This window comes from Oenanthe melanoleuca, chromosome 2, assembly GCF_029582105.1.
Source record: "Oenanthe melanoleuca isolate GR-GAL-2019-014 chromosome 2, OMel1.0, whole genome shotgun sequence".
Lineage (NCBI taxonomy): Eukaryota > Metazoa > Chordata > Aves > Passeriformes > Muscicapidae > Oenanthe > Oenanthe melanoleuca.
Window position 1 is genome coordinate 8090869 of NC_079335.1, and position 15475 is coordinate 8106343.

Sequence of the window (15475 nt, forward strand, 5' to 3'; positions counted from 1 at the left end):
ACTGTCAATTGAAGGTTATCTGTTGCCAAAAGGTCCCAGCAATAAATTAACAACCTAATCCAAAATACCTTTGAGCCATTAGAGATATCCTATATATTTTCCTTAAGCTTCCAAAAATATTGTGTATCTCACCTTCTTTAAAAAGATAGATGTTCCAAGGATGGCATGATCTAAGTTTTAATTAATATATTCTTTGCATTATCTCTTCTGTAAACTCTGCCTTATCCAAATAGTCTTATACATAATTTCACAGGGGATCGTGAATATAGCATATGCATGACTTCATGTGAACGCAATGCAAACTCTTGATTCCCTTCTTAAGATGTTCTTCCTTCCCATTTTAGAGCTCTTTAGTTTTCTCCAGAATGCCAAATCAGGCTCTCTCTCCTATGAGCAGCTTGTGATAGGATGAGTAATAAAAAAGGACAAGACAGATATGACATTTAACAAATCTGAGCCTCATCAATGTGGGGCTTCGGAGTGTTTTGATCTATGTCCTTTTCTGGCTGGTGGTACTAAAATTTGTGTAGTTGGAAGAAATAAAGACCAAGTGTATTTGTTTTGATTTTGCAGTTTTTATTGGTACTTTTTTTTTTTTTTTCAAATTACAGTCTATTTTGACTTAAAACAATATTTTGTGTCATATTAATCTATTTTCTTGAAAACTACTTTATTGAAAGGTCTACTTTACTTGTTGAGAAAGTTAACTAAAGATAGTGTTGTTTATCTGGTGTGAGATGGTTATATGGATGTACAATTGTGTGACAAAGCCACCCCCCAGCCCTGATTCCCTATCTGCTGTAAGCCACCTCATCCCCCAGGGGCTGGCTCTCCAGGGAGGCAACTTCACTTGGAGTTTCACCAGAGCTGTTTTCTGCAGATGGCTCTCCACCACTTGCACTTCCTGAAAAGACAATACAATTAAGATTAAAACAGATACCATATCCTTGAGGCAGAAAGCTACAAGGTACACATTTTGTCAATCACACCTAAAAACCTTTTATGCAGCTAAAAATGTTCAGAAAACTGTTTTTCTCAGTTGGCAGTCCATTTGCTTTAGAGTAATGGCAGATCACCTCATGGTAATTAAGTATTCTCCTTTACATAACTGCCGTTGGAATACATAATAGGTTTTTCTCCACTCATGCAAGACTTTATTTTTCTCCTGAAAATTCCCTGCCAGGTAGGAAGTGTGAGAAACATTAATTTTTGGTCTGTAATATAAAAAGCCCCAAGCACCCACTTCCAACAGATTTTTTCTTTGTTATATTTTACCTTCTATGATTTTAGTTTTCAACCCTATTTCAATAGTGCAGTTGCCTCAACACCACTAAGCTATGTCAAGAAAGTGTACTGAGGGTGTTTATTTAATGTCTCATAGCCAGAGTGCTCTCACTGCTGCACAGATGTCCCTCATGCTAAAGGAATGTTTTCTACTTGAGATTTTCAAAAAGAAGGTGTGACTAGAAAGGATAAAAGATGAATGTCAGCCACAAAATTCCTGATTCAGTTTGCATTCAAGTCTGAACTCTAAACACTCTTACTTTGTTTGGAGTCTTGTTTGGCTACCCATGGCATCCCAGAGCTCATGGAGAAGGTTCCAGGTTTTCTACCTGTTGAATTTTCTACAGATAAAGTCCAATCTAGCCAACCTGGGCATGGAAAATATGCCTAAAGGTCAAAATTTAGGCACATGAGTGGGCACTCACACTGTGAGACACTAAAGACATCTCTTTTTCCCCAGCTGCAAGACTGCTTATAGAGGCACTTACTTTAGGAGGATTGGTTCTGTTTAGATACCAGCTAGAGGAGTAAGAGATGTGGACTGGATCCAACTGCACCTGTTTGGGATGCAGTGGCTCCTTATAAAGGAACTTACTGTTGGGCACACAGTCCATCCCACTATGTAAGGGGAATGTTAGCACCCAGACATCTGTCTGAATATACATAAACATTCAGGAGCTCCTGTTTTAAACTGAATTTCTAACTGAATTTCAAGTTATTAACACATTCCCTGGAAAAAGCCATCCACAGCTCCTTTTTTCCACAATTGCCACTTTTCTTGTTTCTCATGTTGATGTTTCCTATGGTAACCGTCATAATTCAAAATATTAAGCTTGTCTTTGAAATGCAACCATGGGAACTCCCAACCTCTTCAAGCACCATCACTTTCGTAATTCCCCAAGCAAACTGCTCCCCAAAACGTTAACTTTATAAACTGGTCTCAACAGTACTTCAAGAGATGATTAGTTCATCTACAATGAAACAGATTCCTAGTTCCTCCACAGCTTTGTAATGGCACTGCCAGCAACCATTATGATGAGTCATTGCATTTATTACATGAATTTTTAAAAATTATCTTCAAATACAGCAACATACATTCCAATTATGTGCCAGGGATAAATTATACATTCTATCATTAAATATTTTTGTCTGATCACAAAATGAAACACCATGATACATGAAACTTGGATAATTTTTTTCACTGAATGGAAAGAAAATTACAGGTAACAGTTAAGATAAAAAACAGCTTCTAGATCCAGCAGTGAATAACCTAAAAGACATCTCAGATTTTTAATACTAGAGGTTTTATTCCAGAAGCTGAAATTTATGAGTTTAGCTTAAACCACAGCAAGGAATACCTCAGTTTACTGTTGGATGGAGATATTGAGCTTTGAGCCTTTAGTCATCCGTAATTTGACATTTCCAAGTCAAGACATTTCCCATGGCACTATACAAAGGATTGAGAAAAATCTTTACAATGCCAGTTCCAGATATATTTTATGATCATTGCTTTGTCCAGTTCTTCTCCATTTTATTGAAATATATTGGGGATTTTTTTGCTTATAGATTCCAGATGGCATATGAAGCTGGGAAAATATTGATTTCAAGGAAAAGATGAGATGAGCCAAATGAGATTCATCACAGCTGGCTGAGATTGCATCATATTAGACCCTGTACACCTTTGTACTTAGATGTGAAGACTGAAATGTTTTTTTATCTGTGCTTTTCACTGGCACACTTGTAAATTCCATCTGCTTGGCATGAGGCCACAAATTGCAACTCACAACAACAATCCAAGAACACTATCATGCACATTGATAATTTTTGAAAGGCAGAAAAGTGTTAGATTGGATCTCAGGGCAGCTGACAGACAAATAGGTCCCCCTCAGGAAGGAGTACAAGGTACAACATCCAAAAATGGTTTGCAGCATTGTTCTCTCAAATCTGGTGCTCAGCATAGGCCAAGGTCCCACAGGACAGCCTGACAACACTCCAGGAACAGCAGCTGGAGCAGGCAGGGAACAGCAGAGGTGCACTGCTTCAGTTCTGAGGGGAGCTACAGCAAACTACCCCAGGTGCAAGGACACACATCAACTAGGTAGCAACGTGGTGCATAGGGAATCAATTCTTGCAGAATCTAATTTTTGATAGCAATGCAAGTGATGAACTTGTACTCGAGGACTGACACTGCTTTGGCATAAATTTCAGCACAATATACTCTCAAAAATAAATTAAGGGTGTTCAGCTATCACCATATGAGTTTTATGCAGTCTTTCTAACTGAACTGATGAACGTTGGAATCTATTTTATGTAAGAACTCAGATTGTTATCAAGAGACTCACAGGATCTATAAGTTACCATCCCAGGCTAAGGGATCTGCAGCAGAAAAGGGTTTGATGTGATGTCTGTTTGAATTGTATGAGAAACTTTAGTATTCAAGAAAGAAAACAGATTAAAAATTACTATCAAAGCAAAGTGTCAAGCCAACGTTTCTGTGAGATGGAATTTAGCAGAAATCAGCTGTGTAGCTGCATGACCATGGTGCTGAGGCCAAGCAAATACTGGCTTAAGGAGCCAGCTGGGTGTTCTCAGTTCTGCTTGAAGATTAACATGTACTTTTGATATGTACTTTTTAAACCTTTTCTTGACAATCCATACGCCATAAATTTCACACTTTATGGCTTATTTTCAAAAATTTTACTCAACTTTGTGAACTCTTTAAGTGTGTTTTTCTCTCCCTCCCTGTATTTTTGTTTAACATTCAAGTATTTGGCTTTGGCCATGGATAAGAGCAGGATATTGAGCTAGACAGATTGTTGGACTAACCCATACATGAATTTTGTGTTCCTATTCCAGTTTGGATAGTTTTAAATCTTGTCTATGTCAAAAACAATATGTCCTGGTAGATATTTTCCCACTTTTTGGGGGAATTTCCATAGGTGCTAGGAGTAGTCTCTGTCCGTGGTGCTCGGTCAGCAGTCATTGTACCAGAGCTGTGACTTCAGCCCAGGCTGGCATTACACAGCCACAGTGCTGTGAGATGAGGTCCAAAAAGATCTAGAAGTTGTTGCCAGGAATGTTTATCAGAATAAATCTGTGAAAATTAGCAATATCTCAATCAGCACAAAGCCATTGGAGAGATCAAAGTATCCCCTCTGAACTTGAAAGACATTGATGGACACCAGGAAACTGATGAAAAGGCTGACAGCAAAATCTTGACTCCACTTTGGAAGAAAGACCATGAGAAAAGATTGAGGCTTTCTGTTGAGTGAGAGAATTGATGCTCTGTGTTTGCATCAGAACAATCAGCTTGATGGCTCTAAGACAGTTTTGCATCACTCAAATATCAGTCTCAGCCCATCTGAAGTCTTGTGTCAGGCATAGATAGCCTAGGTAGCTTGGTGTCTTGGAAAGTACATTTTGTTCTCAGAAATTCAACTGAGCAAATCAGAGAGAGCCTGAATTGTGTTCACTATGAAGATGAATCCTTAGGACATAAAAAACACATGCAAGCTTGCAGGCCTCCAAGAACAATTCCAAACATCTCTGCCTGCCAGAAAGGGATGGTTTTGTTTGCTTTGCTTGAGGCTATCCATATTTATTTACAAGATACACAGATATGAAGGGGAGTTTATTTACTAGAATAAATTCAGGACAGGCAGCAGATTGAAATCTAAGCAGTTTGTTTTACTGTCCTAAGCAGTAAGAAAAAATTGAAGGGCTCTCATAGCTGCATTGAAATTTATGGCAAATATAAAAGGAGACATGCAAGGGGCATATTCACCACAGCTGTAAAAAAAGTCAAAGAAACTAATCTAGTGAGAAGTCGAAGCATGCAGGAGCCATAGTAACATTTGAAGACTCAGCTGCAACTTTACAGTGGATGACAATGATTTGTGCTCCTCCTAAGCCATAGGAGTCTCATGTTAGGTGCTTCCAGTAGACAAGAGGCTGTATACACAGAATTCCAGTTTACCCAGTCTGTATTATGACTGTAAATAGGGACCAAGCTCTCTGTATGGCTTTGTCACATCTTCTGTCATCATAGCAAGATTTCTCTAGTTAGTTAAACTCCAGGACAATTAAACTTTATTACACAATATATGCTATAAAGTAAATTTGTTTAGTATTACTTTCTTAACTATATACCCTGAACATTGCAAGATGTTTAATTTGTGAAAAGTGCTTTTCTACAGTGACATAACAGTGCTACAGTCCGACAAAAACATGTAGCAGAGAATTTAGGCTTTATTTAATGTCAGAAAACACTCTTCTCACCTGTGGATGCTTTCAGCCTTCTGATATAATCAGACCAAAAGGAGCAGTCTGCTTTTTTCAGTCCTTTAAGAGTTGGCAAAGAAACAGTGAATTCCTTGTAGTTATCACCATCATCGCTTGACAGATACATAGGCCAGGCAGGCATCACCCCCAACATTCTTCTGGAGAAACTGTGGTGGTAGTTTGGATTTCTGAGGAAGTGGGAGACATCATCATTAGAAAAGAATGACATGAACAGTAAAATAAGAAGATTGGCTAGGTCAAAGAAATGTGTATCCAGTTCCTCTGACCAGCAGAGTTCAGTTTCAGTCCAGGCTGGTGAATCATTCGTGGTGCCTCATCTGACAGTACCTAAGGAACACAGGCTGTATAGCACAGGCTTATGGACACCCTCAGTAGCCCTCAATCCCAGCCCAACCCAAGATACTGTAAAAAGGACATTAAATCCCTGTTCCCACCATTCCCATACTAGGTTTCCAGAGATACTCCTCACTCTCAAGCATGGCCACAGCACAGTAGCACAGAATGATGTTCACAGAGTAGCTGGTAAATGGTGCACTGTTGTCTTCTCATGCTTTCCCTTTTTTTATGGGAAAAAGAGAACTCTTAGCCAAGACGTTTCAGAATTGGGGTCCTAGAACTAAGCTCTGGAGACAACAAGGCCTTTGAAGCCTGCATTTACTTTAGCAGCTGGTCAAGGGAGATAAAATATCTATTCCTTCTGGCTGAGTCTCTGCTATAAACCTTTGGTGGCTGCTCTTGGTAACTTGGCCATGGCTTTCCAACAGTATGGACCAAATCCCACTGTAGGCTTAGAGACTGTAGAGGAAATGGAGAATGATTAAGTGAGGGCAGGGTCTACACTCCCTCTACTTCTCACCATCTCCCCACTGACAGCAATTCTTAAATATCACACACTTACCCAGAGTTTATGAAATTGGAGATATACTGCATAATTTGCAAGGAAAGGCCCTTCTCTTCCTCAGTAAATTGTACTTCATACTTCGGGTAAAAGGGTAGACCAAATGCATACTGAACATCCAGCAGGAACTCCTGACCTGAGCTAAACCAAATATTTATAGAAAGATAATTAAAACCATCATTTATTTATTTGTGGGAGAAAGGGAAATAAATTAATTCAGAGAATAAAGCAAGTTTGTAAATAATTAATGACCTTTAATTAGAGTGTGGTGAGCTGTGGGACTTTTTCAATCCAAAATATAAAAGGAGAACAAGCAATAACAAGGACAATTTTCCATTATGTTAGTGCAGGGACTTTAACATTAGTTACAAAAGAAAATTGTGGTAGGTGTTAGGGCACATTTTCTAAATTAATTGGGTGCATAAGAGAGAGTGATAGAGGGAGAAAGTCACTTGGCTATTCCTCAAATGCCTCTTAAGTTTTGGACATATTTTCACTAAAATTAAATTCAGAAACTGGAAGCAAGTGGTGACATGGATGCTGGCAGCCACAACGGAAGGTTAATTATGGCTTGTTTCACAGACTTGGAATAAAATTCTGGCCTTTCTTAGCAGCAACTGGAGTTTTTCCATTGACTTCATTGTGGCCAGGATTCTGGATAAGAGAAGATGTAACAGGAGATGTTTATGAAGATTTCTCTTAGACATAGTTTTAATCTAATTTCTCTGCTGGCTGGGTGGTTTTAGTTCATACACTCTGTTCTCCTCAAGTTTTATATGGTAGACAAGTCAAAACAGCTTGAGATAATCACCTATATCAGATTTAAGAAAGAACAACTGCTGTGTAGTTCCACATAATACTTGTAACTTATTATAAGGAATATGTCAACAATTCAGAGCCAACACTGGCCAGGTAAGACTTGCAGGACCTAACTGCAAAGGTTACACACCTCAACATTGTCAGGTCCAGAAAAACCTAAACTAAAAAACTAATAAATAATAAATAATAAATAATAAATAATAAAATTAATAAAATGATATCTAAACTATGTTCTACACATAGCTTTGAACCACAGCTCAGGAGCAGATATTTCTGGCCTGTCCAATTGCATTTTCCATATCCCCATTTGGACAAAGGCCTTATTGACTTGGTTTAATGCTGCATGAAGGCAGACAGCATCAGGGGACCTGGGACAAGGAACAGATGTCTGCGAGGCAAGAATAAACAAATCCCAGATCCACTCAACAAGATTTCATCTGCAGTGGCATTTGTCAAAAGGTAGCACAACTGAAACTATTTTATCTTTGGACATGAAATGCAGCAGCATTGGTACGACCCTGATACTGCCTCCAATGGAACAAGGAGTGCTCACCACCACTATGGGCAGGTGGTCTAAAAGCAAGATGACTGCTTTACATTTTATAAGTGATGGCACCAAAGCCTCTATTTTGAAAAGCACACAGCCCTCTAAATGAAATACATCTTGGGTTGTGTTTTCCTTAGTCTTATCATAATACCTCAGTAATACTTTGCATCTGGAAAGTGAATTATTCACAGATTATTCACCAAAAAAAATGTAGAACTGAAACAACATTAAAGCATATTTTTCTTCTCCAAATATTTATAAAAGGATTAAGCAAGATCATAGTTTAATAATTTTGCCTTAAAAATAATTTGCTTGGCCCAGTACATAACAGCAATTTCTAGTGTCAGGATTGCAGCAAAGGTATGATATACTTAAAGAGGCAATTTTCTTGGCAAAGAAGAGTCACTTTTGATTAGATTAGAGGACATGAAATTAGTTGAGGTGTAATGAAGAGCCAAATGTACTCATTTAGGGATTGCATAGCAGAGGTGAACTTAGCTGTGAAAATAAAATAAGTAAGTTAGGACTGAGGGTTCCTCCAAAATGTTCTTAGCCCTGTTGTTTCTAGAGGTGAAAACTGTTATGGTCACAGCCCAGGCTAAAGTTCAGCAATCTCATAAATAGACAGTTTATTTAATTTGAAATTATTTGTATGACTGCACTTGATTTGATACAGACATAAAGTGGTACAAAACCCTACAATTTCACAGGCTGCTTTCAATATTTCTGGTTGATGAGAAGGAAAACATGAGGATGAGAAAAAACCCACTAAGCTTTAAGAGGAAAAGAGGCACATATATAAATGCACAAAAGAGCAGGAAAGACAACTGGGAAACATCCAGATGGCAGCTGGATGGAAAATATCAGGAGAATATTTCTGTCTCCTTCCTCAAACTCTGATCATAGACTCATGATCATAGAATCACAGAATCATAGAATAACAGAACCATAGAATGGTTTGGGTCAGAAGGGACCAGAGGGAAGTGTAAAATGCCCAGAAATACCCAAACAAGGATTTTGGAGTCTTGTAGGAGCTCTGAGCATACCTAAGGTAACACCAGGTAGTGACACTGTTTATACTGGAAGCAGAGTGAGAGAGAGAAAGGAGAAACAAATAAATATTTATTGCTTTGCTGTTGTAAACTGCCAGCTCTTAAGGGAAGGTTTTATTTCCTGAGCTGCTCCAAAGTGCACTCCCAGGATACCAAGCATGTGCTCAACAGCAGCAGCTCTGCATGGGGATATGTTGGACTTGAGAAGACAACTTGACAAAAGGGAGGACTGCAGAGACAAGGGCAAAAGGGGTTTTTAAGGAAGCCAAATAGCAACTAGCTTTCTCTAGAGAAGTCCCTTTTCAAGAAGACATCTGTTATTTTAATGACAGCAGAGAATGTAATTATGTGTAAGGATGAAATCTTGGCTTTGGTGACTTTACAGGAGTAGTACTTTGTGTAAAGTTTAGTATATTCTCTGTATAGCTTTTCTTTTTAAGATGCCAATATTTTTTAAAAACAGATTCACAGCTCTTTTTATTTGGCAGTAAATTAAGCCATGGGGAAGAGAGAAGCCAGATTCTACAACTTTGTTCACCCTAAAATGAGCTCTCCATGGGGAATTCTTACTTTACCTCAGAAGGAGGTGCTACTGGAGTCCAGTTTACAGAAAAATAGATGGTAAAATCAGAAACTTTGTGACACTCATAACCAATGATTTAACAGCAGACTCTGAAATATCATTTACTGGGAATTTTTATTATCCAGTGCCAAGCCATTCAGTTGGGAAGGTATAGGTTCGGAGAAAATTTTCCTTAAACCTAAGATGGATTTTCAATTTAAATTTCCAAATAGGAAAGACAGAAAGAGATTACTCAGCCATCAGATACTCCACTTCTCTCTCCACAGAGCTGTGGCCACTTTCACACAAAGGACAGCTTCAACAGGGAAGAGTAAAAGATGAGTATATCAGAATTTAGAACAAAACCACTCTGGCTGTGGTTGATTTGCTTTAAATTCTGGTTCCAAATCAAACAGAGCACAGATATAAGCTCCCATGTCCAAGAGCTGAAGTTAACATTTTAATCACATGCTTTTGGAACAGAAAAAAATCCCAAGCCAAATCAACAACTAACAAATAAAACCAGACAAAAGACCCCCAAACTGCCTCACCACCACCCCAGTTAAAAAAATCCTCAAAAATTTCACTTGCAAAACAGAACTACCATGACTGGCAATCCATAATCAGGGCAGTCAGAACAGAAGAATATGATCTGGCAGACTACTGTGCTGTGTTAAGACAGAATGCACAACTCAGAGCTGGGGCTGCAGGGACTTCACAGTGCAATCCATAGTGAATTAGGATATGGATCTCATTTTGAACCTTGTCCTTGTTCTAGGTCTAATTATTTTATACTGGAAACTCATTTTGATGATTAATGACTTACTCTAGCGTAATACTTCTCCTTTTCCTTTCATTTAAAAATAGTCCTTACTCTGTGTTCCAAGTAATATCAATTAATCTCAAAGCATTTTGAGTCATAGCTTCTATTCTTAGTTGCCCTAATGTAATTTTTGGTTATTTTTTAAACTTTTACACACAGACAGAAGCCAATGTAAATTAGCTCGATTCTAATGATATCCTATATTATACCAAAGCACCAAACTTCCCACTGCTATTCAATCATTTAAATTTTAAAATAACAAGATAAATATAACTAGCTAGAGTTCAGCCAGAATCACCAGTGATCATCTGAGAAATGCAGAAGAAATATTGTATTCAAACTCATGTCAGTCACCAAATAAAGCAGATGTTGGCAATCTGTGACAGATTGGTGAGATAAGAAAACCATTTATCCTTTAGTGCAAACTTTTGTGAGAATAACTGCTCATTCTAACAATTCTGTGAAAGATTTTGTGTTAGGGAAGAGATCATGGCTTTGGCTTCCCAGCCTCACAATCAAGGCCCTATTCAGTATCCCATTGGCAAGGACATGGGAAAGTAAAAACCTCCACCTCTTCAGTGTCACTTGGCTTTGCTGAGAACAGGTTATTTACATGCTTTACATGAGTGAGCTGAACAGCACAGATGAAACCCAGATTCTTAGGTTGCTCATACATCTCCTGATTTGAGGTTGAAATAGGATTTCATAACAACTCTGTCCCAGGAGAAGATAGGATTTACATTAAATGTGCCTGTGTGCTCTTCTGCCTCCATTCTGTGTTTATTTCCAGTAAATGGATTTAAAGTTATTTTTGTGAGAATTATTGGAAATATTAAATGTGCTTATTTGCATCAATCTGCATTATCTTTACATTAATACCAGACGATTTTTCCAGAGTATGTTTGGATATCCAGTATCCTGAAGAGCCATCCATGTCATGGGAGAGGAGCAGCCTACCAACCCTGCACTTTGCCTGAACTGAAATGTTCATTTGTATGCCAAGCTAAAGTAATTTTAAAAATTATATACAGCCCCACATTTTATGAAAGGAAATGGTATGTGATTGCAGGGAGAAAAAAATAATCAAAGAATAGTTGGATATTTATAGAAATTCAGTGAGCCAAAGTGAGGCCTGGTGTGACCTCTGCAGTTCTAGGATGCATTTGGCTCACTGTGTCTCCTCTCATTATGAGCTCCTGCCAAACAAATGAGGGAAAGGATGTGAAAAACAGATGAACATTTTGCTTTCTTCTTTTCAGGAAAATCAGAACATATGGAAAAAAATTAACTCCTAACAGGATTAAACTGCCAAGTTTATCCACCTTTGTACCAAAAAAGCCCTATAGATACATGGAACATGCAAAAGTATTCTAGAGCTTGCTGTGTCTTTTCCATTTGAATTACTCCCAACACACACAATGTTCCACTTTGCATTATAGCTGTTCCAATTAAAGAAAATAAAACTGAAATAGCAGATAGTAAATTCAAGAGCCTGCAAGCTCACACTAATTGAAAAAAAACCATAGATCTTAAGGCAGGAAGAAAGAAAAAAGCACTTTTATCAACTCCTAAAGAACATAGATCACACAAATCTGCCAGGGAATTACTGCATTTAAGATCTAGTAATAGGCATGCTGACACTTGACTGGACTTTTGGGAGACAGGAATTCATGTGTTTGTTCAGTATGGCTACACTTAAGCTGAATGGATGAATTTTCAGAAAAAGGTGATGTGTTCATCTAAAGACCCCAGAGCAGAGCACCAAGGAAAACATGGTGCTCAATATGCATCCACTTTGTGTTTATCTTGTAGATTACATTTGATGGGAACTGCCAGTGCATCACATGCAGCTACAAAATTACTTTGTCCTTTCCTGCATTTTTCAGCTGAATTTTGGTTCATTTAAAGATGTTTTCTGGTTTTTCTGAGCTGGCTGCTTTGCCTTTGCATATTTTTTGCTAATTTAAAAGATCTGGAAAATCTACTGAATTACAAAGGCCTCTAAACTACTTCATGAGAAGAAAAAAAAAATTGTCCAGACCCCAAGCCTTTAGAAACAGAGAAGTTTTGCAAAGAATTGAGAATGGCATGATGTGGCTGTATCAGTGGGACAGTGTTTTCATAGCTGCAGCTGGCACAAGGCAATGGATAAAGCCAAAGGAATGAGAGGCACTTCCAAAACAACAACTTTTAGGAGATGACTGGAAGTAGAGACCAGGATATAGAGCACAATGACAAGTGGACAGAGCTACCTAAGGCAATTGTGGTGCTTGCCCAGCTATGGAGCAACATTCATCTTATCACCACACCACTGGTAATTTATTTACTTTCTGTTTTTAGATCATTTATTTGATCTAAATAAATCTGCCTGCACAGCACCCAGTTTAGACTGTGTCTCCAATCTGTGGGGTGTTGGTACTCATGGAATAACAGCTGCAGATGAAGGAGAGCATCAAGTGGACAGCAAGTGGTGTATGGATTAAAGGACAGGGATATGATATAATTGTTGTGAAATGAAAAGAGTAGAAAAATCTCCTTTAATTAAAGAGATATTAAGTATAGCCAGAATTCCTGAAGCATCCATAATAAATAGAGGGCAAGAATACTTCACATAGTTGAAGGGGTTTATACACAAACATTTTTTGTTTTATCAGTCAGGAGTTCTCGCCTTCAGTTACAGGAATCTTAAGAAGTGTCACTGAAACCTGGCCAGCTGTGTGAGCCTTGGCACACAGCAGCCTTTTAACAGCTCACACCAGCATACACCAGAATGCACAGCCCCAACCAAAATGACTCAAAAAAGACAGCAGCTCATTAACCTTGGGTGAATCTGTCCCATGCAAAATTAAGAAAAGTTTTTATGATGATTATTATGGTTGTGTTAATGACTGGAAGATAAAGCCTCATTAAGTCTCAGTTTGATGCTTTTCCATCCTGCTGATGATGATGATCAGCCCCCCTCATTGGGCAGAGCACTGAATTTTAACCACTGTGTTTAAGACAGAAGATTTAGCACTACAATGTGACTTGGATACTGTGCTGGCATGCCAAGCAGTGCTTCTTCAATATAATATGCAAAAATCACCCAGAAACCTCTTGAAGGGTTAACAAGGCAAATCTTTGTACAGTTAATAATATTATCCTTGTCAAAACATACTTGTCCTATCACACATTTCTTTACCATACCTAAAGCTACCCTCCAGTCCTCCCTGCTAATCTTAGGCAGTGCTGAGCAGTCACATTCCTCCTGCATTGTTTAGAATAAATGTTTACTCCAAAGGCCTAAGTGTTCTCAAAGAGGGAGTGAGAAAATGGCAGCTGGGTCATGTATATATTTTTACCACAGATTATTAATGTGGGAGTTGGCTCCTCATTCAAATGGGAACTGAAGACTAAAGCAGACATGCTGTCATGCCAAGCTCAGGAGAATGCTACCACGTGGAAGGAGATATTATTCTGCTCTCTGCAAGATCCATTCATCTATACAAAAACTGTTTTATGTGATTTTCCACATATGTCATAGGCATCAACTTAGAGCAGGCTTTTTAACCCTACCCTAGTATCTACACATGCTTGAATGTGTGTGTATGAGTTGTATACATTTTAGAAACATCCAGCCAAGAGAAAAACTTCGGCTAATTGACTTTTACTGGCAAAAATTCCTCCCTGTTTAATAATTTTTTTGTCTACTTTGCATCATTGTGGTTGAGTCTGTCTTTACTAGCTGACTTCTCCCTCCCTCTTGTTTATCTTGCTGTTAGTTATTAAGTGAAACAAAAGGAAATACCAGTACTTTTTCATCCCTGCATTTTAACTCTCTTTTCTGTTATGCATTTTGGGAGACACATAAAGTAAGAGAGAGGTTACAAAGTAGAAATTGAAGAATGTGTTGCTATAGGGTGCCTGATCTAATTAGTGAATGGCTATTTCCCCAGACAGAATATTTTGTCCAAGAGTAAATAGTCTTCCACTGTTGTAGTTATCTGAAGATTATTTTAATTTCCTCTTTCCAATACTCCTGTGAGGCAGCCATTAGCAATTATTATGGATTACATATAATTGTATTATTAGCTTCTTTATGATACAGATTGCAAACACAAATAGAGAAGATCCATGTCCTGGGTAAACTGACTTCTTAGGAACAATTTAAACACCAAAGTAAACAACCCTCATAAGTTTTTCTTTTATATTATTTATGTTATGAACATAATATAAAAATACCCTTTTTACCCTTTTTACAAGTGAAGGTTTATATCTTAGCAAATTGGTTGAGAAATCATTATTCTATCAAAACCTATGAGTGATCAGGAATGTCTAATGAGGTTTTCCTCCAGCTACAAAGCATGAAGGGGATCAGATTTAGTGTGTGCACTCACAGAATACCCTGTACATGACTACTATCATACATATGTACAAATCATACTTTGGTTTTGCATTAATTAACACAAAGAAATGTCTGTAACAGGGTTCTTCTATTCAGGCCTTTAATACAATGTTTGCAGGGTTCAGTTCTCACCTCTGCTGAGCAAGTTCACATCCACAAGTCCTGCCTTCCAGCCTAAGCTGTAGGCTATTTGGGAGAGTCCATGCCTCTGCTGCCCCTCCTAGGAGTCACAGTTTTAAGAACTTGACAACTCTCAGGACTCAGTTCCAGTAATTACAGAAGTCTCTTGGAAGTTGGGGACATGTTTGCCAGATCTTGCCTCAAGATAAGCTTAAATATGCAGCTTGAAGGCTGTTTTCTGGTATCATTCATTTCATGGATTAATTTGGTTTAGTCTGGTAAGATAAATAGCTGATAATATTCCCAAGAACTGTTTGGTGGTTCCAGATTCTTGATGGTTTCCCATTTTTAGGAGTCACTGTCCCATTTGAACAGCAGCATCACAGCACTGGCATGAGTGGGGCTGCAGTGCACCTACACTGCATGGGGGAGGGAATGCTCTAGGGAGGGTGGAATGGCAAAAGTGGGATGGGATGAAAAATAAAGGAAGATGCATTTAGGTATGAATTAATTAATTAATTACTTAATTACAATATTTAAAGAAAATACTTGCAGTATATTCAGCAGAGGACACAGTGTGGGGTCCCTTGTGAAAACTAGGGTTTCACTTCATAAATAGACACCTTGCAGTGCCAAATGAGATCCTCTCATACACAGACAAGCTGGATGCTGCAACTTGTGTTA

General features: G+C 38.2%; 1 protein-coding gene across 1 annotated transcript in view; it reads right to left on the reverse strand.

The window, feature by feature from the left end:
• Positions 1 to 589: 589 nt before the first annotated feature.
• Positions 590 to 15475, reverse strand: part of TG (thyroglobulin) — a 144623-nt gene continuing 129737 nt past the window's right edge. The window contains exons 46-48 of the mRNA XM_056485106.1: positions 6485 to 6625; positions 5563 to 5753; positions 590 to 904 (exon numbers count right to left, since the gene is read on the reverse strand). Coding sequence (XP_056341081.1) covers positions 792 to 904; positions 5563 to 5753; positions 6485 to 6625 — 445 coding nt within the window. The 3' untranslated portion in view covers positions 590 to 791. The remainder of the gene's footprint in view (positions 905 to 5562; positions 5754 to 6484; positions 6626 to 15475) is intronic.